This window comes from Coturnix japonica, chromosome 6, assembly GCF_054131305.1.
Source record: "Coturnix japonica strain WE chromosome 6, WE-NBRP24, whole genome shotgun sequence".
NCBI lineage: Eukaryota > Metazoa > Chordata > Aves > Galliformes > Phasianidae > Coturnix > Coturnix japonica.
Window position 1 is genome coordinate 15,613,156 of NC_140668.1, and position 27,050 is coordinate 15,640,205.

Sequence of the window (27,050 nt, forward strand, 5' to 3'; positions counted from 1 at the left end):
ATTGAGGTTTCTAAGCATTGAGGATTCTAAGCTAAGCATTGAGGATTCTAAGCATTGAGGATTCTAAGCTATGCATTGAGGATTCTAAGCATTTGGGACTTTAAGCATTGAAGTTTCTATGCGATAAGGTTTCTCAGCATTGAGGTTTCTAAGAAATGACCATTCTACACATTGAAGATTTTACGCGTTGAGGTATCTAAGCTAAGCATTGAGGATGTGAAGCATTGAGGATTCTAACTATTGAGGATTCTATTTTAAGCATTGAGGATTCTAAGCATTGAGGATTCTAAGCTATGCATTGAGGATTCTAAGCATTGAGGAGTCTTAGCATTGAGGATTCTAAGGTATGCATTGAGGATTCTTAGCATTTAGTACTTTAAGCATTGAGGTTTCTAAGCAATAAGTTTTCTCAGCATTGAGGATTCTAAGAAATGAGCATTCTACACATTGAAGATTTTACGCGTTTAGGTTTCTAAGCATTGAGGATTCTAAGGTATGCATTGAGGATGCTAAGCAATGAGGATGCTAAGCATTGTGGATTCTATGTATTGAGGATTCTATGCATTAAGGACTCTAAGCATTGAGGTTTCTAAGCTTTAAGGTCTCTATGCATTGAGGTTTCTAAGCATTGAGGATTCTAAGCCAAGCATTGAGTTTTCTAATCTTTGAGGTTTCTAAGCATTAAGGCCTCTATGCATTAGGGTTTCTAAGCATTAGGGATGCTAAGTATTGAGGTTTCCAAGCAATAAAATTTCTCAGCGTTGAGGATTCTAAGCTATGAGGATTCTAGGCATTGAGGTTTCTAAACAGTGCATGGAGGATGCTAAGCATTGAGGATTCTAAGCATTGAGGATTCTAAGCTAAGCATAGAGCATACTAAGGATTGAGGATGCTAAGCATTGAGGTTTCTAAGCATTGGGGATTCTACGCATTGAGGATGCTAAGCACTGAGGATTATAAGCGTTGAGGTTTCTAAGCAGTGAGGATTCTAAGCTAAGCTCTGAGGATGCTTAGTATTGAGGTTTCTAAGCATTAAGGACTCTGTGCATTGAGGTTTTTAAGCATTGAGGATCCTGAGCTTTGAGGATTCTAAGCTAATCATTGAGGATGCTAAGCGTTGAGGATGCTAAGCATTCAGGATTCTAAGCTATGCATTGAGGATTCTAAGCAATGAGGATTCTAAGTATTGACGATTCTAAGCTCTGATGTGAGGATGCAACACGTTGAGGTTTCTAAGCATTTAGGGCTCTTATCATTGAGGATTCTAAGCATTGAAGATTCTACGTTGAGCATTTAGGTTTCTAAGCAATGAGGTTTCTAAGCATCGAGGATTCCAAGCATTGAGGTTTCTAAGCTTGGCATTGAGTATTCTAAGTATTGAGGTTTCTCAGTGTTGAGGATTCTAAGTAATGAGGATTGTATGCATTGAGGATTTTATGCATTTAGGGTTCTAAACTAAGCACTGAGTATTCTGAGCATTGAGGGTGCAAAGCGTTGAGGTTTCTAAGCATTGAGGTTACTAAAAATTAAGGTCTCTAAGCTATAAAGTTTCTAATCATTGAGGATACTAAGCATTGAGGTTACTAAAAATTAAGGATTCTATGCATTGAGTTTTTTATGCATTGTGGATGCTAAGCATTGAGGATTCTAAGCTTTGAGTATTATAAGCATTGTGGATTCTAAGCATCGAGGAATCTAAGCTAAGCATTGAGGATGCTAAGGATTGAGGTTTCTAAGCATTGAGTGTTCTAAGGTTTGAGGATTTCAAGCTAAGCATTGCGGTTGGTAAGCATTGAGGTTTCTAGGCATTGAGGATTCTTAGCATTGAGGATGCTAAGCATTGAGGATTCCCAGCATTGAGGATTCTAAGCTAAGCATGTAGGATTCTAAGTATTGAGGTTTCTCAGTGTTGAGGATTCTAAGCAATGAGGATTCTATGCATTGAGGATTTTATGCATTGAGGGTTCTAAACTAAGCACTGAGGATGCTGAGCATTGAGAGTGCAAAGCACTGAGGTTTCTAAGCATTTAGGTTACTAAAAATTAAGGTCTCTTAGCTATGAGGTTTCTAATCATTGAGGATACTAAGCATTGAGGTTTCCAAGCATTAAGGACTCCATGCATTGAGTATTTTATGCATTGAGGATGCTAAGGATTGAGGTTTCTAAGCATTGAGTGTTCTAAGCTTTGAGGACTATAAGCTAAGCATTGCGGTTGGTAAGCATTGAGGTTTCTAGGCATTGAGGATTCTATGCTTTGAGGATTCTTAGCATTGAGGATGCTATGCATTGAGGTTTCTGAGTATTTCAGATTCTGAGCATTGAGGATTCTAAGCTAAGCATTGAGGGTGCTAAGCAATGAGGATTCTCAGCATTGAGGATGCTAAGCACTGAGGATTCACATCATTGAGGATTCTCAGCATTGAGGTTTCTAAGCATTAAGAACTTTAAGCATTGAGGATTCTAAGCATTGATCATTCTAAGCATTAAGGATTCTATGCATTGAGGTTTCTAAGCTTTAAGGGTGCTAAGCATTGAGGTTTCAAAGCAATAAGGTTTCTCAGCATTGAGGATTCTAAGCAATGAGGATTCTAAGCATTGAGGATTCTGCGCATTGAGGTTTCTAAGCTAAACATTGAGGATGCTGAGCATTGAGGATGCAAAGCATTGAGGATTCTAAGCATTGAAGTTTCTAAGCACTGAGGACTCTATGCTTTGAGGTTTCTAAGCATCGAGGTTTCTAAGCATTGAGGATTCTAAGCATTAAGGACTCTATGCATTGAGGTTTCTAAGCACTAAGGACTCTATGCTTTGAGGTTTCTAAGCATTTAGGTTTCTAAGCATTGAGGATTCTAATCATTGAGGATGCTAAGCTAAGCATTGAGGATGCTAAGCATTGAGGATTCTAGGCACTGAGGATTCTAAGCATTGGGGATACGAGGCTACGCAGTGAGGGTGATAAGCATTGAGGTTTCTAAGCATTAAGGACTCTATGCATTGAGATTTTCAAGCATTGATGATGCTAAGCATTGAGGATTTTATGCTTTGAGAATGCAAAGCAATGAGCTCTCTAAGCATTGAGGATTCTAAGCATTGACGATTCTAAGCACTGAGGATTCTAAGCATTGAAGATTCTAAACTAAGCATTGAGGTTTCTAAGCAATGAGAATTCTAAGCAATGAGAATTCTAAGCTAAGCATTGAGGTTGCTTAACATTGAGTAAGCTAAGCATTGGGGTGTCTAAGCATTAAGGACTCTATGCATAGAGTTTTCTAAGCATTGAGGATTCTAAGCTGTGCATTGAGGATGCTAAGCATTGATGTTTCTAAGCATTGAGGTTTCTAAGCATTGAGGTTTCTAAGCATTGAGGATTCTCTGTTAAGCATTGGAATTCTAAGCATTGAGGATTCTATGCATTGATTGTTCTAAGCCATTGAGGGATCTAAACATTGAGTGTTCTAAGCATTGAGGATTCTAAGTAAAGCATTGAGGCTTCTCATCATTGAGGATTCTTTGCAGACTTGTTTCCCTATCCTTCGCTATAGGTATGCTTTTGTTTCATCAGGTATTAGTTCACTTGGTTGTTTTTTAGTTGCATCATATGGAATATTAGTCAAATGTGTGTAGAATTTCCATCTGCCTTCAGAATTTGGGATTTTGGGATCTGCCCCAAAATGATTTATAGAACCTTACATTCTAATTTCTTGGAGTTAAGGGGCTGGGGGAATAACCCAGAAAAAGAATAACGAGAATATCCATCTTTAGTAGGATGTTAAACTGTACTATGTCTGGATGCTTTGTACATGTATTGGTCTCTGCAGTCATTTCTAATCATTCTGATTCATTGGTGAGTGAATTCATAAAACTCATCCACTAAGGGATGTTTCCAAGCAACTTGGAGCCTGGAATACCTTCACCCAGCTTTGATGGTAGAAAGCAGTTAACCAAGGTGATTTGTAACATTCACTTCTTTGCCATGAGGACCATTGATAACGCATATCGTGTAAGTGTATTTAAGGGAGGGTTATCTCTCTGATAATTCTGGAAAACAGCAGTGGGCCCTGTCAGACTAGGTAAGCTGCCTCTGCATTAAGATGTGTCTCTTTGAGTAGGATTTTGCCAAATGCAGGGTCAGGAAATAAGGAGGAGGTGGGGTAAATGGAGGAGCATAGTATTACATCGTGGAGTAACTGAAAATGTGACAACTTGGGGAAAGATTTTGGGTGGGGAGCGGAGGAAAGTGACCAACACAGGTTCTGCCTCAGAGCAGTCTCAAGTTTTCTGTGATCTCAGTATTTGAAGTTGTTTTTTTTTTTCCTTCTCCTTGAATATATTTGATGTACATCACACCATATCCTGTCTTTGTCAGACTTTGTTTAACTAGGCAGCCTTGGGCAGTTCAGATGTATCCAAGGCAGGATGCAGCCGTGATACACGCAGCAGAACTGCGTTTGATGCTCTTTTTTACACATCATTTGACTCTCAGAATATGCTGTAGAGGTCACACATAATGAAGTTGGGTGGGAATGTTGGCTTTCTTTGTTTATCTCTTATGTCCAGGGGGTAAACTTGAACCTTTGATCTGTGCAGCTCTCATGATAAAGTCGTGTTGTATTTAGGAATAAGGGGGAGTGGAGGGAAGGCCTATGTTTTGTGGGCTCTGGCTTGGGGCTGATAGGATGAGAGGTATGCAGAGGCACAGCCAGAATCATTCCAGTCAAGACCTGGATCTAGGTTGAATTTGTCACACGCTCTTTATGATTCCCTTTGACTCCTAATGAAATCCCAGTCTTGTGTCATTTCAAAACCTTGTTCCCTTTCAAACGCTGTGGCCCAAATAGCAGCTTGACAATGCATAGAATTTTAACCCATGTCAGGGCATCTGGAAGTGCACTTCATTTCCCTTCTGTGCCTCTTTTTATGAGGCGAGACATTGATTTGTTAACGGGGTTTCATTCTTTTATTTCAGATTGATCTTTCCCCAACTGATGTCATGATTTCTAACTTCCAAATCAGATAAAATCAAGAGGAAGATCCCTGCAATAGGCAGGAGATTAAGCAACAAGTTAGCAGTACTGTAGGAACAAAGCTCTTATTTTCATGCATATATCCACAGTTAAAATGAATAAAGAGAAGGGAAGGTGGGAGGTGGTTGATACGTTAGATTTATTACTCAAAGGGTTTTTGCTCCATGTTTTGCAAGAGGCATCAGTGCCTTTAATCTCTCATCTCTGGTTTTGTTAGTGGCACGTTATATCCTGGCCATGTCAGAATGTAGCACAGAGTAATGAGACAAGATCTGTTGGATGGGGCTTTATGTAGCACGAAAAGGTTCCTCTGCTCACTCTTTTTATTATTTACATTCCCAGTGAAGGTTACGTGTCATGTGGGCTTTGCAGAGATAAATGGGTAACCTGAGCTTTCTGGCAGCTTCCCCAGGACTTGGGGAGGATTCAGTGTAAGGACTGACTTGGGGATTTTGAAGCATCAAACTCAGTTCTGGGCCCTGAAGGAAACATAGAAGAACATGTGTCTCGGTGTCCTGAGGAGGTGCAGTGTAGCACAAGGTGGTATCAAGGGGCTCTGGACCAAAATTACACTTCAGAACAGTAGGTGTGTCCCAGAGCAGATCAGCAGCACTGGGGTGGCTTCATCAGCACTGCTGTTATGGGGCATAGTGAATCAAGAATGAAGTGTAGCAGCTCAGCTAAGTGCAGAAATCTTGACTATTGCCGGCCAGTTGGTGCCCGGAGATGTGATTTTGGCATTGCAAATATACCTGTCAGGAGGGGAGTGAAGCTTAGAAAGGGAGTTTTAAGTGGAATAGAGATGTTTCCCCACCTGGATCCTATGGATCCACTATTTCCTGGGGTTTAAAATCAGGACTCTCTAGAAGCTTTTGTCACGTTGAATGTTAGACAGAGGTTTATCAGTCTTGAGGAGAGCAGAATTCACATCTCTGCCAGTCTCACAGTATCCTCAATTAGCTGAATTGTGGCAAACCTTCCATTTCTGAGATGTGAAGACCCTTTCTTGTGGTTTCGTTTTCTCATAGAGTAACTGAAGAAAGAATCGCTCAATTAACATGCTGCATGCTTTCCCAATGTATAGAAGAGACAGGAGTTAAAGCCGTTTTCATCAGTTGCAAGGGAGCATGTTTTATTTTGCTTTGTGCTATTTACAGCTGTTGTCCATTAGGAGTCCTCAAGAGCCTCATTCTCAACTACAACAACACAGTCCCATAAGTTTAGCTCAGCAATGAGCCTGCAAAACAGCACTAAATCATGATGATGGGAGAAAGAAGAAAATGTTTGGAAATAGCAAAATGCAACTGATGCCTTTGTGAAAAGTAGTTTTTGCTTGTTGCTGTTTTAAAGCATTACTAAGGTAGACTGTAATGCACAGCATCTAGCTGGAGCTGAATAGAGGTTGTTTTCTAATATATATATGTTTTTGTAATAAAAAGTAAGCAGAACTCCTAGTATGTCTCTATTGGCTGAAGGGATCTTTTACAGTCCATTAGCGCCTTGGGCACTAATGTATACACAGCAGTGAAAATATACTAATCTCAGGGTAAGGTGCAAGAATGATAAAGGAAAAATAAAGATTAGTACACGGCTATTGAATAGCAGAGTTCTGGTTGCTTTACTGGACCACAGTATGATTGCTCTGTATGAATTCGAGTGGAGACTCTGGTCATGCCCATCAAATGCCTATGAATGGGAAGGGGTGAATGTGGGATTGTTTCCAGACCTGTCTACATCCTTGCAGAGGAGTTGGACCAAGTGACCTTTAAGGATCCTTTCCAACTCAAAAGGTTCTGTGATTCCACCTCTGTGTTTCACATTAATTGAGTAATGATTTGTAAAGCTGTTAGAAAACTGAAGGACTTTAGTACAGCTTTGGGAGCTGAGGACATAGAAGCATAACTTGCTTAATCAGCGTTTGCTTACAAGGATGCTCAGATGATACCTTTGATTGTTTTCTGTCCCTTTACTAGAGAGCCTGTGCTCTGACAGAGCTGCAAAAAACATCATGGCATCGTTGTGATTCCCTGTCAGATAGTGGCTTCCACTAAAGCAAATGTGTCAGGTTGATTTGTGACAGCAGCCTGAGATTGTGAACATTCACAGAAGGATAATTTTAAGACACATCATTGCTTTGTCCTTTTCTTTTATTCTCTATGCTTGGCAGGTGTCTACCTCTGTCTTCTTCCCTTGGCCCATCTGTGGATTTTGCTCAACACAGATGGGATTTTCAAACAATCTGCTGTCAAATTTGGTCTCTTCTGAGCATGTGTATACAGAGAGCTTTTGGAGACGTGTAACTAGGCCAAATGAGGGTGCTTTTTCATGGGAATGGCAAATAACGTATCTGATAGCAAGACAATTTTCTCTGCCAAATTGCTAGTCTGCTTTGCAACAGGGGTTCATTAGGCTCTGTCCATGAACTGTTTAGTAAGATTCTCTCTTAAAAAAAAAAGTTGGCATCGTATCTCTGCAGCTTCTGTGCATAACATCTCCATGCCTTTGCTTTGTTTTACAGACAGTCGTCCTTATGTCTTTCTGATGGCCCGTGTTCATCCTGGTGAAAGCAACGCCAGCTGGGTGATGAAGGGGACCCTGGAGTTCCTTGTGAGCAGTGATCCCATTGCTGATCTCCTGAGGAAATGTTTCATTTTCAAGATTGTCCCCATGCTCAACCCTGATGGAGTCATCAATGGCAAGTGCGTTGTAGTAACATACTTATTGTGAATTTTCACTGGGTTTACCTGCAGGCTTTACTGCTGTATACTTAGCAGGCCTAGTCTTCAGTGTTTTGGGCCAGAATTCCTGTTGCCTTTTGCCTTGTGTTTTATTCATCCTGTGATCAGTCCTGTAAGGAGAATGTAAGTCCTGGATACAGCCCAGTGTGCTGTCTCGTGTGCATCAGATATTCATGGTTCTGTACTGTGTGGGGCCGTAAGGTGTCCCAACTGACTGGGTGAAGTATTAGCGATAGCAGACAAACTGAATCTTACTTGCTGAATGGAAAGTTATCTATTCTGCCAAATCAGCAGGGCAAACTTTATCTGCAAGCTGATATATCTGGGAATAACTGGCTTTAATTAATGCTTTATATAACCTGAATGGGGGAAAGATGTAAGGATCTATTAAATGCTCGTATCTTTATGGAAATGTTTCCGTATAATGAAACTCCCTCCTTCTCCTATCTCCTTTACTCTGTTTCCTCCCACATGCTTCTGAAGAGATTCCAAGTCTTTCTGAGCTTATGAATATACCAGTTTCTTTTTGCATTCTTCAGAGCTGCCTTTACATTGCTCCTACCCACATCATCACTACAACCATTCATCTGGTTTCAGGTCAGGTTGTGCTGATCCGGTGCTGAAGAAACAGGGTAAAGACCTTAAGCAAATCTTGAGCTTATTTGGTCCTAATCTAATTCCTTTCTGTTGTGGTCTGGGCTTCAGCAGAGGGCAGCTTGGAGTGTTCTTAGCCTCTGGTCTGCGACTATGAGCATAGTTTTTTGTGTTCCTGTTCTCCCCAGGACATGAGTGTGTTGTAGTTTAGGCTGTTCAGGGGAGCTGGATGCTGCCCCCGAGTATTGGAAGCTTCTGCTGGCACCAAATGTTTCCTTGATTCTTCCAGACAGCAGAAGCAAAAATGAAAGATTGTGGCTTTCTGTTTTTCCTTTCACTCTGCTTAATTAAAGTTTCCAGCAGATGGAGGGCTGGAGGGAATGTCTGACCTTTTTTCTCCAGCTGTCAGGAGTGAGCATAGCAGAGGAAGGGTCCTCAGGAGGGACAGTGTGGCTTTTGGTGACACCTGGAATGAAGGGTACTGTCTGAGCTCATATCACACAGGAACGTGTGGAGCTTCCACTGTAGTTCAACCTGGTGATGAGTAGGAAAGTTTGGTGTGGGATAGGAGCAGAGGTCCAAGGACTTGGCTATGGCTCTGTAGCTAAGCATGAAGCCTGGGGAAGGGAGAGAACCATTCCATCATGCTCCAATTTAAATGCTGTGCTGTGGGGCCTCCCATGGCTCTGTTGCTCTTGCTTCTTCCCATGTGCTTTTTCAGTGGACTGAGGTGTTCCTGCACAGAAAGAAAAGCTTCTTTTCTTGGCCTAGAGTTTATTGGCAGCTTTTTGGAGATGACTTTTAGTCCCTTGCTGCATGTGGAAGCACATGCAGGTTTCTTTGTCCATTAATGTTCTACTTCATCTAGGTTTAAGTGCTGTATTAAACTCTGTTGTCATTCAAATCACTGCCACAAAGGGAAGCTCTTTTTCCAGGAAAAGGGTCTGTAGGCCATTGTTGACTGAGTAGCTGTAAACAGGTCCATACTACTTACTTTTAGGTCTCTGTAGCACATTTCAGGAAGCCACTTATTTGCCTTGAGATTTACAATCACGACTGAATGTGTCAAATCCACTGTTTATTTTGAATCATCACTCATTTCGAATCTTCATGCTTTGAAAGTGCATCTTCTGTACTACCCATCCATCCTTCTGTTATCTGGTATTAATCCTGCTCTAGTCTCGTTACCTCGGTATCTTTATATTTAAAAAAGGGTTGAATTCTTTTCTGTTGGCAGTTCTTTTGAAGCTCCTCACTCTCTCCCTCCTCCCCAGTCCTGTGTGCTGGGGTGTGCATAATGCTTCCCTGCCCGTCACAAAGATGAATGCCATCGCACGGTTACAAAGGATTTCTTCCAGCAGCCCAGCTGTGCCCCTTCCCCAGCTGACTCCCTGCTGCAGGCACAGCTCAGTGGAAGAGTGCTCATCCCAGCAGGATACCGTGCAATCACACTTCGAGAGCCTTGTGCAGCAACAAGACGATCAGGGCCTTGGTATTTGCTTTGGTTAATGTGATCTGAAAGTTGCATGCAGAGAATGTTCCTCTGTCACAGATATGATGGCAGTAATGTGATTATGCTCTGACTGTGTGTGGCTGAGCTAGGAAACAGCCTTCCCTTTCACTCCCTTTCACATCAGTCAGTACTATGAGGATTTATTCCTGTCTGTCAGTGATGGAGAGAGTTGAGTCCTGTTGCTGATGCTAAATGAAGGTAGTGGTGATGCAAGCATGTCTGTATGAGTAAGGCTGTCATCACATAAAAATAAAAATCACTACCCAATATCACATATAATTTGAGTTTGTTCAATCCAGAGAGTACTGATGAGCAGTTGTGTTCTGTGCGACTGTTCTCATGGAATCATTAAGGTTGGAAAAGAAGTCTGTCATCTGGTCCAACCGTCCGCCTACAACCAGTATTGCCCAGTAAACCGTGTCCTGAAGTACCACATCTCCATGTTTCTTTAAGGTCTCCAATGGATGGTGACTCCACCTCCCTGGGCAGCCTTTGCTCTGTCCTGAATAGCAGTCAGATGTAGGGTTTGTCAAATAAATTTCAGCTGATCTGGTAGTGGCTATATATTTTAATGTTAGACACTACTTTTTATTAAGTGCATCCTGTGTGTTGTCACACAGTAGTGTTTGACCACTGCTGGAAATGGGATGCTGCCTCTGATAGATGTATGGTCTGACCTGATATAGTTATTTGTGTGTTTTTTTTCTTCTTTACAAGTAAAAGTAGTCTTAATCTCCAAGAACGGTGCTATAAGATGGTCCAAAGTGACAGGCATTAAATTACTAAAGGGAAAGTGTCCTTGTAGGCTGATTATCTTGCGAAGGCTGTTCTGTGAAAACCCAAGGTATTGGTTGGTGTTCAGCTGACTGTTTTCTCTCATCCCTTTATCGTCTTTTTAAATTAAATCACGGATTAACAGGAAAGCTAGAGAAGGAATTCCATTCTACACAGCGGTGGAGAATCCATGAAGGAGCACAACACTTTGATTAGGAAACTGCTGAGTTATACTGGGTGAGTGAGAGACCCGTGCTTTGTTCCTGGCTCTGCTGTTGATGAAGTATGTGACCTTGAGCATTTCCCCCTCCTTTTTTTTTCTTTCCCCTGAGTTTTCTTCCTGGGAGGATGAAATAATGACACACCACAACCTTCACACAGCTTGAAATGAGTGAAATATGTGTACCAGGAGCATTTTCTCTTCAATCTAGTTCTTCTGATTCATCCACTAAAACCAGGGTCAGGAAAGGAACTTGTAAAAGCTTATGACAGCACAAACAGTTCTGTTACAAAGAAATACCCAGCACTGTTGGCTGTTCACACTGTTCCACATAAGCTCATTACCACACAGTGGAGCAACAAGTTGCCTGTGCACCAACACTTCTCCATGCAGTTGTGTACCATCTTGTGACCTGCTTTTAGGCTGTCTTCTCTGTGCACATGCTACATACCCTTCTGTCAACAGCTTGTGTATGCAGCCATTCCTCAGTGTCTGCTCACACCTGCATATCTTCTGCACCCACGTACCTGGTGCTCCCATGTGTATGTTAGCAGTCACAACGTGGTAGTCAGCATTTTGTGGGGATTTTTTTGGCTGGACTTCTTCAGAGTCTGCAGTTTCATATAAATATTGCTATTTATTACCCCTGAATTTAGGGTTATTAATTATATCAGTATAACCTAATTTATATCACCATAAACAGCAATAATAAATAGTGCCAAATGCTAACGCGCAGTGCTTGCCAACCGTGCCCGTGTTTAATGAGTGCTTCCCCCCCACTTCCCAGAAGTATTAAATTAAAAATGATTCGGCCTTGCGATATGATTGATCAAACAAGAGGTGGAACTCCTAGATAAGTGCTTTTGTTTTAAAGAATATTTCATCTTCAGACTGCCCATGCACTGTCTATTATGAGCATCCACAGGTCTTGAACTGCCCAATCTCTCTCTTCCAAGTTCATGTCTCTCTCCTCCATTGCCACCTTCTTCCTTTTTCTTTACTCCCTTTCATGTTTCCTCTTTCTTCCCTTCTGTCTGCCCTTTTCTCGCTTTCCTTTCCCTACTGTTGAATCAAAGAAGCTTTTCAATGAGAGGAACTTGATGTGTTTTTGTAAATGAATTGAACCAATCAGTGGAGATGGGAGCCGGTGAGTCTATTTTGGTAAAGGAAGATTAATTTTTTTGGAAGCAGTGTGACTTCTTCGAAGGCATGGGGTAACCATAGTAGCTGTTAGGAAGAGGAAATCCTGATTTGCATTTTGGATTATAGCCATGGACTATTCTTTATCTGGTTTAAAAACACCCTGTTCCCTTCTGCACCTGCCTTCCCACAACACAGGCTGAGTAAGCTTTGCTGCTGCTTATAGGTAAGGCAGGTGAGCTGGGCTTTTTGTTTGTTTCTCTTTATTGATATTCACTCTCACTTTAGTCAGGCTGTTTGTTCCATCCTGTTTTACTTACAGGGCTTTGTTTATTGCGCCCTGGAATCCAGCAGAGAAAAGCTTTAACTCTGACAATTACAGAAATGGAGAGATAGAAACGTCCTCTGAAAGCCCTTTCAGAACACATTTCTATTGCATGCTCTCAGAAGGGAAACTATTAACTATTAATGTTTCCCACTTACTTTTTGAAACAAGGGCCTTTTTTTTTTTTCTTTTCTTTTTTTTTTGAAGGATACTTGTAGGAAGAACAGAAGCAAGCTAGTTCTTCTACCCAAAAGCATTATCTGTGTATATAACTTCTATTTCCTCCTATATTATTGTGCACTCTCCTGCACTGAGACATTTTGTTCTCCACGTAGTCAGAGGCAGAGCTGGACATAGACAGCAAACAAGCTAAGGGCCGCACTTGAGGACTCACTTGATGACCCAGAACTGCATCCTTGAGGATTAAATCTTGAAGTAGAGGCACACAAAGCCATGTGGCTGTAGACATCCCTCCTACTCTCCCTTCCCTTCTCTTGTTTGCTTCTCTCTGATCAGAGGGTTAAAGAGGAGTTGAATTCTCAGAATCTAGTCTTGCATATCTAAATGGATGCCATGCACTTTGCAAGCACAATTTAAGGGGTCTCTCCAGACTAGCTGATGTGTGATGCGTGCATTTCTTTAAGGATAGTGCCAACGGTAGTTGGGTAGATGCATGTGGAAGAACATTTTTGCATAAGATTCAGTCCTTACTCATTTAGAATGGCTGTGCTCTGAGCTCTGTGTTATAAGGTGGTCTATTTGCAAGCGCTGACTCGGGACCTCAGAGCAGATGAAAATGCCATGTCTGAGGAATGCTTGTACTGCATCTGGAATGTGGCTCAGGGAAGTGCTATGAACTGTGGGTGAACTTTCTTTGAGTGCAGTAGATGGTTCTTATCTAAGTGCTGCTCTCTTGCCTCTGGTGTTGCCTCAGCTGTCCCCATAAAGAGGACAGTGATCTTGCACTGGTGGTGAGGCATAACTGGTGAAAATGTGCTTCTTGTTGGCCATCACGGTCTTCTCAGCAGGCCGTCCTGAGAATTTTGGGTGCTTGTTCTTCAGTTCTAGTGAAGAGGGTCTAAGACCACTTATACTTCTTCAAGGCAAGCAGCCTTATTGTTCCTGATAGTCTCAGCAGATTCCCTATAGCAGAAGCCCATGATTTGGAAGGTTAGATCTATAGGATGTGAGGTAATGGCCTCAATTTGCACCAGGGTAGGTTCAGGTTGGATATTAGGCAAAATTTCTTTTTAGAAGGAATGGTGGTGTGTTGGAACAGCTGCCCAGGGAGGTGGTGGAGTCACTGTCCCTTGAGGTGTGCAGGAACCGTGGAGATGTGGCGCTGAGGGATGTCACTGGGCATGGTGGGGATGGGCTGATAGCTTGGCTAAATGGTCTTTCCAACCTTAATGAGTCTATGATGCTATGAAATCTGGCTAGTACATGAACAACATAAGATAAAATATGGGTATGTGATTCTTTAAGTCTTTGCAGCTTCTCCCTTGGTGGACCCAGAACCAGAGTCTGATCCTCCACCAAACTCTTCTCAGTACATCAGTATGCTGTGGGAGATGACCCTATTTCAGACAAAGCCTTTGCCCTGTGCTAACATGGCAGTCCATCCTTGGCTCTCCTATGGTAAACCTCTGTTGGCACGCAGCTACACCCCAGGACTCCTGACAGCACTTCTAATGCAGTATTGTTTATTCCTTCCTTTATCAGCTGGAGCTGTTGGGCTCCCCTGAGTTATTAGATCTATTCGCTCATTGTCAGTGTTTCCTCCTTTGTAAATATGTCCCCATATGTCTCTGCTCCTGAGGAATATGCTTTCTTTTCTATTTACTGCTTTTCCCAGGCACCCACCTCCTCATTGCTCTATCCACCCAGTGGCCCAATAACAGCCACAGAGATAAATAAGCAACATAACTCTTCCTAGCTATTGTTGTTATTGTTGTTGTTGCCGCCCTGCATAGTAATACATATAATAACAAGGAAACAAATCTTATTACTAAAGTAATTACAATAAATAAAAAGCTGAGAAGGGAGATGAAGGAAGGGTCTGTCAGGGGAGTGATTGCAGTAGGGGTTTTTAAAATTTAATTTACTCGAGATGTTCTTTGCTGCTTTATTGATACCCTGCTGAGGGGGCTGCGACTAATTAGCAACCAGCTGTTGTTCTAACACACCCTCACCTAATTTATTGTTTCGTCAAGTCTCTAAAATAGGAGTCTGTCTGCTATCGTTGTCTGTGGGACTCGGCACCAGTCTCATGTCAGCAGTTGGTTTTATTGCTTGGTGCTTCTGTTTTCTGAAAGCTGAGTAGCTGAGACTTTGGGTGCTTTGCTGCCTTTCCTTTTATTTTCCAGCACTTTCCATGCGCTTTCAGGAGGTCGGGCAGGAGAATACGCTCAGTCTCTTGAATTATAAGAGCTTGTCCCAGAGTCCAGAGGCCTGTTATTATAACAGGCCAACACAATGCTAGATTCTGGTAAATTGCCCAGAGGGCTGTGCCACTGTTTGTATGCCTTGGTAGAGACCAAAAAAGACCTCACAGAGGAGGTCTGGCATAGATAGGGACAAGGGTTTCTTAATATGTAATGTCTATGATCTTGTTCTCTTGCTTGTCAATATCCTATGGAAGTGCTGTACTATTGTTTGCCTTTGGAGAAAACAGTATCATGTCTAAACATCCACAAAAACGAATTAGTTAATGGTCATTTTAAGAACAGGGGGGACCAAATGCATTGTCTCTTGTTTCTTTGGTCTTCCAGTCCCAAAAGCACGCACAGTGTTTGCTCTGAAACAGTAAAGGTTCCCCCCATGAGGTGCCTGCAGCTCCCTCGATGCTTTCATACCCAATCTGTTCAGATTAGTCAAGGTCACTTGGGAATTTCACTGCACTTGAAGATTACTTGATATGAGCTCAGTGATATTAATGTCTTGGACTACTAAACAATTCAGCTTTAAGCCTCAGAAATTATTCCATTTTATATGGCTACTACCTTGTATTTTCAAGGTAGCATGAATATTAGATATGAACACGATGTTCCGTGGGCTCAGAAAGGAATTATTTTTGTTCAGCATTCATGTCTAGTCTCCTGACTGACAACGGGAGTTCATAATCAGATGTCTGCGCTCCTTTGACAGTTCTAAGAGCCAGGAGGCTGATGTACAAAGCTAGCTTTTAGTAAAGTTAATGAGTTGATTGAATTATATTCTTATTTGCATTAGTTTGAGTGTGTATGATTATCTTTTGTTTGTTATTATGCTCATTTAAGTCCATTTGGTAATATATTATTCCCATAGCAATTGTGCCTGTGCTAGGCTCTGTGCAGACAGGCAAGGACCAGCTTGTCTCTTGTTAGGAGCTGATCCAATACTGGCACAGCGTGCTTTAGAATTGGCAAGAACAAAGAGGATACTGGGGTGCTGGCTAATGGATCTGTTGTGAAGGCTAATCCATTTTCTCATGATGTACTTTATGGAGGTGGAAGCTTTTGTAGTTACTGCTTTCCTTCACTGTTTCTTCTTAGGATGGGGGGGAGAATCTCACTGCCGTGACTTCTTCAGCCACCCAGGGAAGATTTGTGAGGTTCAGTATCATCAGTGAAGGGACTGGAGAACGCTGTAAGATGAGGGATTTCTTTATGCTTTCTTGAAATTGTCAGGATGCACCTGCAAACCCTGAACCCAGTTCACCCCATAGTTAAACACTACAATGAGATGTCACACAGATACTAACGAACTTGGATTTTGCATCTGATTCCTGGTTGTGGTAGGCATGGAGTACCGACATAAATGCTGAATGTACTGGGTAGAAGCTCATGTCATGAGTGCAAGGGCTAGTTTTGATCACTTATCTCAAGACCAACTCATCTTACCCAAGTTAATGCCTTTTGGAAGCTACAGATTCAGACTTGGAGTTGTTATTCATGGGATGGGAAAAAAGTCCACAAAATGAAATTGTAAAAACTTCACTTTTATAGATGCAATGAAGAATGTCCAATACTTTACTGCAATATCCACACTACCTGGAAAGCTGAAATTGCCTGGGAATGAAGATTATTGTCTCTCATAATAAACCTTCATATATTACTGTGTAATAAATCGAGCAGTATTTCTTTCACCCTGCAAACTGGACATCCCTGGAGTTCCAAGTGACATTTCAAATTTTATACGACCATTCAGTCCCTTTTAAGTATTAAAACACATCATTTTTTGTGATATATGCACAGAAGTTCTTTCTAAAAGCATATGAATAAAAAAACTTGGAGCTTAGTTATGCAAAGGTAGAGCTGCCTTACTGCGTGTTGGCTTTTAAATGTCTCTGTTTAGTTAGCTCGGTATTTTAGCTACTACTGTTCTTTAACATCTCTGTTTCTGTGTTTCTTTTCCGCTCTTCCCTGCCCTCTGTTTCATTTGAATAACAGATTCAATTGAATAACAGCTGGCAAAGTACAGTGGTAGGAGAGCAGATATGTGACTGCCTTGGGTTGGAGAAATGGGCTGGCAATTGGAAAATGGTGTTTTAAAAAATGGGACAAAGAGGCATAACAACAAAAATAAGCTTCATCTGGAAGCCTGTATTTTCAAAATTGCTTGTTCAAAAATGCACCCACAGAGGACCAGCTGAGGTTGAATAGTTCACCTGTGTACATGGTTCATATGATTGCACATGCAATTAGGGTAATTACACGGGCAAATTTTACCCCAGTAGTTTGAGCAAATTGTCACCTTAATTTCTGAAACCAGCTGCATGTCCCAGGGAAGCAGCAAGAGAATGAAAAACAGAAAATTAAGTTGATGCTGGAATGACAAAGAGTGGGAAATCAAAACCTCTCCTGTGACCTGAAAGACAGCACTGCTGGGAGTCAGGGAAAAAAAAGTCAGCCACACTTCTAATGCTGTAAAGCGTTGGAGTCTTAAAGGGATAGAAAAATGAAGAGCTTTTTGAAGTCATCTGGCCCAGAATTTGAGCTGGAGGAAACAATATGAAACAAAAAGAAGAGGGTGAGATGGGCAGCAAAGGGGGCTTCAGTAATGATGACCTTGTGTCTGTATGCACTGTAGAACTACGAAGTTGGTATTTGAACACACCCCAGCTCGGTGATGTTGTGATCCTGTTAGGAACCTTCAGATTAGCACGGTGATACTTCATTGCATGGGAATAGTGATTATTTTGGCATTAAGTTGCTGTAGAGATCTTGCTGTGTTCAGAGCTCAGCCACTCTTCCTTGTACTGTTAGAACTGGCTTGTAAATTCCACAGGTGGATGTGTCCCTGTACGAGGTGCTTAAATATTCCATTACATTCGATAGAGCCTCTTCTGCGTTGTTTGCTTGAGGAAGTAGAGCACAGTGAGGAAGTGGTAGTGGACAATACAGTCTAGATCCTAAACCACCTTTTGGGTCGCTTTGATTTGTCTCCAAAAATGATAAGTACTTAAGGTATAGTTATTATAGTTGAAGAAGTCCTATTACTCCTACTCCTGTAAAGTTATTATGCAGTGACAACGTTCTGGGTGAGTACAGGGGTTCTTTCTATGTATATCACATGGCATCTCAGATGGTAATGTTTCTTTATCTCCCATATCTCTAATTTTTCTCCCCTACATGTTCAGAAGCTCAGCTTTTGATTAAAAAAAATCTATCCTCCATTTAAGGGGCACCTGGTCCCACTGAGCACCATCTAAAGCAAAACTTGCTTCCCAGGTCTATCTCTGGTCTGTGACGTTTCTACCAGTAGATAACAATGATAACAGTAATGTAAACTTTGAGGAACATTTTGCATATTCATTGTCTGGTAGTTTAAAGGCTTTTGTATTTTTTTTTAATGTAATTTAAAATATACATTAAAATTTTAAATTATATTAAAAAAAAAAAAAAAGATTTAAAAAAAAGTGTCTATTTTTCTGTCATCCCCCAAATGGTTATGACACATAAGAGGATGTAAAGTGCAGAGCAGCTGAACAATCATAAACTATTTTAATACCACTTAAAAATGAGAAGAAGCAGGAAAAGAGGTTTGGGTATTAATGAAGTTTATTGCACTCGTCTGTCACTTCTACAGAGCATGATTGGGGTTTTAAATCCTTGCTCCAGTGACGTGGAAAAAAACGTGGTGGTCTTTCATCCAAGTCCCTTATAGATGTTATTCTGTCACAGAAATCTCTAGTACCACATTTGAGCTCACGGTGAATTCTATGCTCCAGTGGATGTAATGTTAAGCAAAGCAGTTCTGGATTATATTTGTGGTAGCAGAGCTGTAAAGCAGAGCCTGAAAGTGAAGTCAAGAGTTATAGGAGATTATGGCTGTTACATTTTATTTGAACTTTTTTAGGTGATTCAAGGTAAGCTCCTTGGATTTAGGCTGAGATATCTGGGGAGTCAAGGCTGGAAAGACAGGCCATACTCTGTGGGTTAAACCATTTGCAAGGAATACCCAAACCTCTTTCTAGTTGACCTGTTTAGTGTCTCACTATAAACATATATTAACATTCAGTGTAGAAAGCTCACTGCTGAAGGCAGCAGAGGGGTGACTGTTCCCCACCCCCTCCAAAACATGTCAGGGAAGAAAGCTTGCTTTGGAAGACCTCCATGCCTGGGTGATGCATTGCATGTTTTTGTGTGTGTGCTAGTTTTCAAGTGAAGAGCACCAAAGAACTGCACTAACTGAATTAGCTGTAATTTGTCTCTTTCTGTGATGTGCAGGTGAGGGCACCCTTGAACTGTTCTAGTTCTCTGTCTATCTTTAGACTGATTCGAGCAGCACAGGATCTCATCAAGCATGTAGTCTGTTCAGAGGCAGTGGCTTTGAGCCTCCCAACTCATAATACTAATACAACTGGGAATCTAAATAAAAAGGAGAATGTTAAGAAAAAGTCTCTGTTGCTGTAAGCAGAAATAATCAGAATCAAGTCTATCTTTCCATTATGTGGTTTCTTACAGAAACAAAAGCCCAGCTCGGGGCTGTTACTTATAATGAACTGGTTTGGCCAGTGTTCGTGCCTTTCCCTTTTTTTTGTTGCCATGTGTCAATTCTGACTGTGTGTACTGCTATGACAGCAATTTATTTCTTATATCTTTTGTCCCAAAGGGTGTCAAAGAGCCATAACAAAACTGTATGTACTTTAATGTCAGGCATTGCTTAGTGTGCTACCTTTGGGCTGCTACAGAGTAGTTCTTTATAACCTCTGAACCTGTTGCCTATGAATACAGGACGTTGCTGGATTTAAGCCATCGGGCAAAAGTCACAGCAACTGGGTGTGCAGCAGTTATTGTGAGCTACAGAGTGACTGAAAGAAATCCCTTAGATGCAATCAGACAGTGTCCGTATTCTGTTTTTGTTTTCCCCCAGCATTTTATCCATCTTTGAGAAACACCTGGCAGCTCTGAAACCACAATTGTACTTGCATGATCTCAAGTGGAATGGCTGGTCCCTAAACAGCATGTGTCTACCAAGCACTATGTCTCCACAAACTACCTGCAGGGCATGGTTTCTTGCTTAAGCCTGATGTGAGCTTAAATAAGGAGTTTGCTTTGAGGTTTGCCAAGAAGCGTTCTTTGTGTGTAAATGTGTATGCAGCCATAGAGTAATGGAGACCATTTTGACACAGGCTATCAGGATTGAAAGGCTGCAGTTTTGCTTGGAGGTTACGTATACGTTTTTATATGCAATTAGTTAAGTTGGGGTTTAGGCATTTAAATGGCCATTTGTGCTCTCACTTTTGAATATTATGCTCATCCTTTGGGAATGAGCTTGTGCAAATTAGGCATGAAAATAAGCATACGTTTTGTGTGCTGTACTGTCAGCATTTTGCTGTATTTGGTAATAAACTCGTATTCATTTATCAGGTTTTTTTTTCCCTCTCTTGATATTTCTGCTGTAATCTGAAGAATGTGAGCTGGTGGCTACAAAGCAGCAGTACAGCAGTGTTTTCCTTTTCCTAGTGACTGACTCCTTTAATTGTTCCTGTAGCATAAGCTCATATTTCCATCTAACTCTTATTTAGGATACTCTCATGGTGAGTTGGAATTCATCCCTGCTTTGCCTTGTGGTTGAGTAGTGACCAAGACTTGCCCCTAGCTGATTTATCCTTCTTTTATCTTCTTTCCCTTCATACCCACACAAAAAAAGTCTGTCTGTGTACCGAACTGTGAAATACATGGGAATACAGAATTGATATTGTTGGTTCAGAGCTCCATCCTGGAAGCTTCAGAGAAAAAACTGCTTACAGGGGGATGAAGGCCTTTGAAGGGCTTATTAGTGACTTGGCCTATGGGCTTCCTGGGGGCTTGCTAGACTCTGCTGTATCACAACTTTAATGTCTCCACATAAAGTTATCTACTGTGAATACTTAATAAGGGGGATGAAAAGATCAGATCAGTTGATGAAAAGAACAGTTCGAGCTGATGCTAAGTTGCTGCCCCAAAACCTTGAGGATACTGAAATTTGCAATGAAATTTGGAACCTTTGAGTCAGCTGACTTATGATCCATTGTAGCATAATAATATACACTGTTGTTTAATATACCTTCCATGATTCTACTGTTAGAGTAGGCATCAAGACATGAGAGCAGCATTGTGAGTGCCACAAAGGGTAAGAATTTTGTCAGTTAATGTTCATTGAGGAAGAAATTAATCTTTGGTTCTTTCACATTAATAATCCTATTAAGGGTTGGCTTAATGAAGTTTTACTGACTAATTTTCGAGCTGTAATTTGCCTGTGATTCTTTTGAAAATTTTTTAATGAAATGGAAATTTACATAGACTGCACAACAATAACCTAATGAAGTGGCAAATCATATTTTAAAATCACTTGTGATTCCAAATGGCATCTTAATTCTTGGAATTGAAGACCATTCACACTGAGAGGTTCTGAATCATTGAAAGTAAGATGGAGCTTTTTCTAACCCAGGAAATGCTAACGAGTACAAAATGAGTCTGTGAAATGGTTCATGCAAGCTTGGACCAGTTCTGTGTGTTGCTGAAAGAAAATGAAATAGAGAAGATCTGAAAGGAAGCCCTCATCTTCTTGAATGAATGCTATGGAGAGTCTGTGCTTGGGTAGCACAAACATGATACTGTCAGTGAATGCAGCCAGTACCGAGATGGGGCTGCATTCCTACAGACTAATGGCAAAAGAGCCTGGATGGATCATGGTCTGATTGTCATCTCTTAACACTTGAGAGGGAGCGCAAAGAGTGATGAATGTATGTGAGTGTTACAGAGAGCAGAGCTGAGGCCCCAGCAGTGGCTCCAGTCTCCTCTTATGTTTTCACAAATCACCTGGGAACTGACTCAGTGAAATTTTTCATTATAGAGTGATTTCTGATTACTGTAGGTAGCCCAAAACAGGGCCTACTGGGTAATCTCTAGAGGCTTTCCTGGGTGTTTTAACTCCATTCCTTGCCCTTGAAGAGCTGAGATATGCCTCCATTAAGCAGCCGAGTTCAGGAGCTTATCTGCATTGCTTTAAGCTTTCTAGTTTCGCATCAGCCCATTAGAGAACCTCTTTCCTGGGTTGGAAAGGAGAAGGAATTCTTTAGATCTGCCAGTATTTTTCTAATACCTGATGCTCATAGGCTGCTCTTTTTACACTTTAAAATGTCACATTGGATTCCTGATGGAACTGGAGATTTTTATCTTCCTCTTTTCTGCCAGACCTGACATTTTTCTGGTTTTCTTCTACACTGAAGGCTTAATTTCTCACATGTGTGAGACAGAGTGAAAATTAAACAAACAAGCTGGCAGATAGATAGAATGGTTCTTCATGTCTGGAAAGCTGCAATGAGCTGTGACTTAGGAATTACAATGCTTCATATTCAAACTTTTCTTTTTGATGCATTGGGGTGGCACAAGAGCTGACAGTGACATATGGAGAAGGCCCTGTTAGGAGGATTGAGGCTGTTATGTGATAAATGACACAGTATGTCAAAGGACTTCTATTATCCATCATGCTGGCTTCCTCTGAACACGGTCTCATTGAAAAGAGAAGTAGCTGCACGTACAACTGGGGGATGCTGTAATAGGGTCAGTGGTATGCTCCAGAGAAAATAAGAAAGCTGGCAAGTACATGTTTGCGTGGGAATTGATGACTCTGGAGCTTTGAGTTCAGAATTTTCAAGTCAAATTTAATTCAAATATCTGAGGTATCCCCACTGTACATTTGTGTCAAGGATGAGCCCTACCTTCAAAAGAAGCTTTCTCAAAGCTCGCTCACGTATTCAGAAGGCTTCAAAAACCCACCAAGTTTTCAGTGTTGAGAAGCTAAGCTTTCTTAGGAAAAAAAAAGAAAGCTATTTATTATCAAGTTCTGGACTGATGGCATGATTCTGGCTGCTAATAAATCCCCAGAGTTCTCTTATTGCGTTTTTTTAACCTCTGTTGACTGCTTTGACTCTGAAATGCAGTGGAGTAAAAGTTGTGATCTGCGCTTTCCTATATGCAGGAGACATGTAAGTACTGTTGCCCTTATAAATACAAGGGATAAAAAGTACTGCTGACGGAACAAGACTTTGTCTCTCGTGACCTGATACAGAAATATCCTCTGTAAGGCGCCTTCCACCCTTCTTGACCATACAAGTTAAGAATCAGAGCAGGCTTTCACAGCTCTGTGCCTCACACTGGTGGAGAGTCTGTCAACATTTTCCTCTCTCTCATCACCCTTAACCCAACAGTGCCTCCTTGTTTGTATAATCTATGTCAGAATGACGCACGAACTGGGGGCTGTTCAAGAGAAGCGAGGAATGTATGGCACGGCACAGGCACTCATCCTTTTCAACCTCCTTTAGACCATCTCTTTTTGCAGTACCCATAATAGCTGTTTATTTCCCTGCTTGATTAATGGACCCTCAATAGCTATGTAGTCTATAAACCCAGACAAGACAAGTAGCCTGTCTCTTTTGATCCCTGCACCCTAATAGCCTGATTTTGACTCCGCTTAAGTGGTGTTTATGTGCCCACATGAGCGGTAGTAATTGGTGCAGAATATCAAATGTCACTATTTGACATTTCATTCGTAACAGTAGTATTTAAAGTAAAGGCTTTAACTTGATGATTCATCAGTAGCCAGTGTCAAATGATCTGGGACGGTCGGTATTTTAAAAGTGTCAATCAACAGATGGATCACTCTGGAGATAATTTAATCAGAGCCCATCAGTGAACTGGCCTTAAAAAACAATCCTTCAGGATTATTGTCACAGCCGTATTGTTTAGAAGATGAGAGCGGTGCTTGCTTGGGAGCAGGCTTGGTAGCAGAGTGGCTCCTTCCATAGCTCCTCTAACAAGCCTGTTTCCTGAGAGGATGGAGTTGCAACTTCCTCAGTTGACTCTGCCCTGTAGTTAAATACAGGACTTCAGGCTCTGTTGCTGTTGAGCTGAAAGCTCTGCTTCTTCAGAACAAAATCTGCAAAACACAAACCAGCCTAAATATATAGATAACTTCACCCCCTCCAACTCCTAGCACTGCTGTGCTCTGTTTTATTTGACAGTACAGCTTTTTCTTCACCAACTCTTCATGTGATGAGACGCTTATTTCAGCTGTTGACCCCTATCAGTGACCCCTCACTGGGAGATCAGGTGTAGAGAACCGGGCTATTATCTACCTTCCACTCCTGTGTTTCTAATCAAAGCAGCCGATTTTGCTAATGCATACAGCTGAAGTCACAGTGAGGAAGACCTGGCTGAGTACAGAGAAAAGAAGTGCTTGGAACGGTAGAGCAAGGGGTAAGAAATCCTAAGAGTAAGAAAAATCAAGCTGGGAGAAAAGATGAACAAGCAAAGCAGGGAGAAATGTTAAATTCAGTTTCATATAGAATGTACAGCCATGGCAATCAGTTCGTGGAGTGAGGCAGAGCATCACCCTCCATGCACCTGTCCATCCATGTTCCTTTAGCTTTCATACTCACTGAGGTGTCAGCAGCACGCAAGCGTTGTATTAGATTTTCAGTTTATATATTTAAGATAAAGCAGGTTAAAAAAATGAAATCCAGAGCGGATCTGAGAGGGTTTAGTCCAGGTGAAACACATACTGTGCTCTTCTGACCCAGGCATTGAATTCTTTGACATCTCAGATGCACAGAGTTCTGAGCCCCAATGCATTGGGTTCACAGAAGAGGAGATGGCAGGACTGTCACTTAGCATCTTCTGTTTCAGAACTTACGGTCCGTGCTACTACTGGCAATCACTGTTTACGGTTATTACCTGTAACCAGGTAAACCTTGTTAGAAAGGGCAGTGATGCTTGATAATGTATCAGGCATTGCTGCTGTTCCCTTCCTTGCAGTATTAGCATTGGTTCAATCATTTGAAACTCAGTTCCTTTTCACCATGATGTAGAGCTGTTACTGTTGTCACGTTTGAATGTTTTAACTGCACTTCAGTAATAGGCGAGTGATCCCAGTATCTTATAACCTGGCAGAGCAGGTTGTCAAAGGTTTACAATCAGAAATGATTGGCTGGCAGCCCAGGCTGGAAACTGACACTGCCTTTATCTGCCATGGTCTTTGATTTTCATTTTTTTTTTTCTGGTTTAAAGGTCCTGTAGTCTGTAATTGCTTTTTTTGGGCTGATAAGGTTGTATTGTTAGCCATGAATTTGAGACCAGCTGTTGTCTTCAGTAGTTGGATGTTTCACTGCCTGAGTTATAATTATAGTCCATAAATTGTGTTAGAATACTTGGTAGCAAGGAGCATACTGAAAATGAGATTCTTTTCAATATTTGTGTCACTTTGCAGAAGACAGAGAAAGAAGTATTGTCAAAGGACAAGTGTGTGCTGTTTTTCTTATCTTTCTGGGGCTTTGAGGTGAACGAGAGTTTGTCTGGCATTTTCTCTTGGATTGTACTCGGATAAGCATGTGGCACTACTTGGATTTACAGCATGAACTTTAAGCCAGAACCACCATGCTGCAGAAACTTCACAGCCATAGGAGTGCAGTGTGAATATCTTTTCCACTGAAAGACCCGATTCCTTGTTTGTAACCCTGCAGTGAAGCTGATGGAAGAAGCTCTAAGCAAAGTGCTGGCTCTCTATGTGTAAACAAAACAGCACTGAGAAATCCCCCAAGGTCCAAGCTGTTGGTTTTTCTTATGATTTATACCTTCTCAGTTATGTGAATAGAAACGTAAATATTTACCCTATCTTTGATTGTTTTCTTCACTATCTCAGCATACATTTTCTTTCCTTGAGGTGCCCCCAAAGGGAGTGAAATCCCAATTTCTTTGCAGTTCAGAGTCTCTTTTATTTTTGTCTTTTATTTCTTAGCAGAAGTCTTTCTTTCTGTTTGCACTTCAGCTTCTGCCCTTTGTGTGCTGCTTTCCTGCTCTTCCTTTTTTACTCATTTTTTGTTTTGCTAATCCACTGAGATTATTGAAGCATCACATGTCGTTACTGGTAGGTACTGTCCAGAACTCTTTCCAACCCTTTACTTTGTTCTTTGCCAAATATAGCTCGATATTGGCCTATGGTCACAGTTTTATCTCTATGGAATCCATCCATGCTGTCAACTATAGAATCTCTGTCCTAGTAGTTCTTTAATATTTGGAAAATAATTCATCTTCATTCCTATTCAATGCAATGGACTGTATCGTATTTCTTGAGTAGCTTTGTTCCCCATTGGCCTATTCTGTTACAATATTTTCCCTATTACTTATGTAGGACTGTTTTATATTAAATAATAGAGAGCGTTAAGTGGTTTTGTTATTAGTGTTCAGAAATCGTTAGTGTAGCTTATGCTCTCCTCAGACCCGAGTTTAGAAGATATAATCTGTAGTTTTCATTGCTGTGGCAGTTTCCCTTCATCAGCAAGGAAAAAACAAGTGGTGCTTGTAAATTCTCTGTCTAATAATTCAGTGATTACGATATTAGTAACATGTTGTGCAAAACAGGTGGTGGTGGGAGGAAGAACTAGAAGAGAAGAGAAACTGTCAGTCTTGAAAACGGCAGTAGATTTCTTTGTTTCTCCTCCTTGAAACTCATTTGGTTAAGTGAAGTGGGATTGGGTTTGATCGCTTGTTTGAAAAATCACGTTAAATAATCCATTTATCTGCGGGATGTGTGGAAAGGCCTCTGGATTCCATGACTTACTGTAAAGAGCTGTGGGGTTTCACTCTTGGCAACTGCATTTGATGCCACTCATCCCAAATAGGTAAAACGTACCTCAGTGGGGTAGGAAAAGATCTTGATATCATTTAAAAGCCACACTGTGGGGTTTATTTAGATAAAATTAACCAGTATATGCCTTTTTTTTTTCCCCTCTTTCTTTCTATTTTTTCTTCCAGTCGTGCGATATGAATAAAACATTTGCCTGTGTGGAGCTGATTGTAACGCAGTGTTCCTATTGCTTCCAGTAGGGATTTGAGAAGGAAGTTGCTTTTCATATACAGTCCTATCTGGTGGTTAAAAAGATAAACGCCTGGTAGGGAAGATGAATTGTTTCCATATATGTTTGGGTTATATTTCTTAATGGGGCACATTTAAGAAAGAGATGATTGTGTTTATGTAGAATGATGTGTGTCCTATCTGTGGTACATCCAGGTGTTTGAAGGTCATTGATGGATCAACCCCCTAAATGTGAGGCTTCTCTTTGAGCAATACTTTTCACAGTCCATAAGCGTTTCTTCACTGTGGCTTTGAAGTGTACTGAAGATGGTTATTGTTGTTGGAAAGAAGGCATCTTTTCTTTAAAAACGTACAATGTAATGGAAGTTGAAAGGAAGGTAG

At 41.2% G+C, this 27,050-nt stretch overlaps 1 protein-coding gene across 1 annotated transcript in view; it reads left to right on the forward strand.

The window, feature by feature from the left end:
- LOC146760357 (cytosolic carboxypeptidase 4-like) overlaps nucleotides 1-27,050 on the forward strand; it is a 164,970-nt gene that overhangs the window by 59,199 nt on the left and 78,721 nt on the right. The window contains exon 2 of the mRNA XM_085551580.1: nucleotides 7,544-7,724. Coding sequence (XP_085407706.1) covers nucleotides 7,567-7,724 — 158 coding nt within the window. The 5' untranslated portion in view covers nucleotides 7,544-7,566. The remainder of the gene's footprint in view (nucleotides 1-7,543; nucleotides 7,725-27,050) is intronic.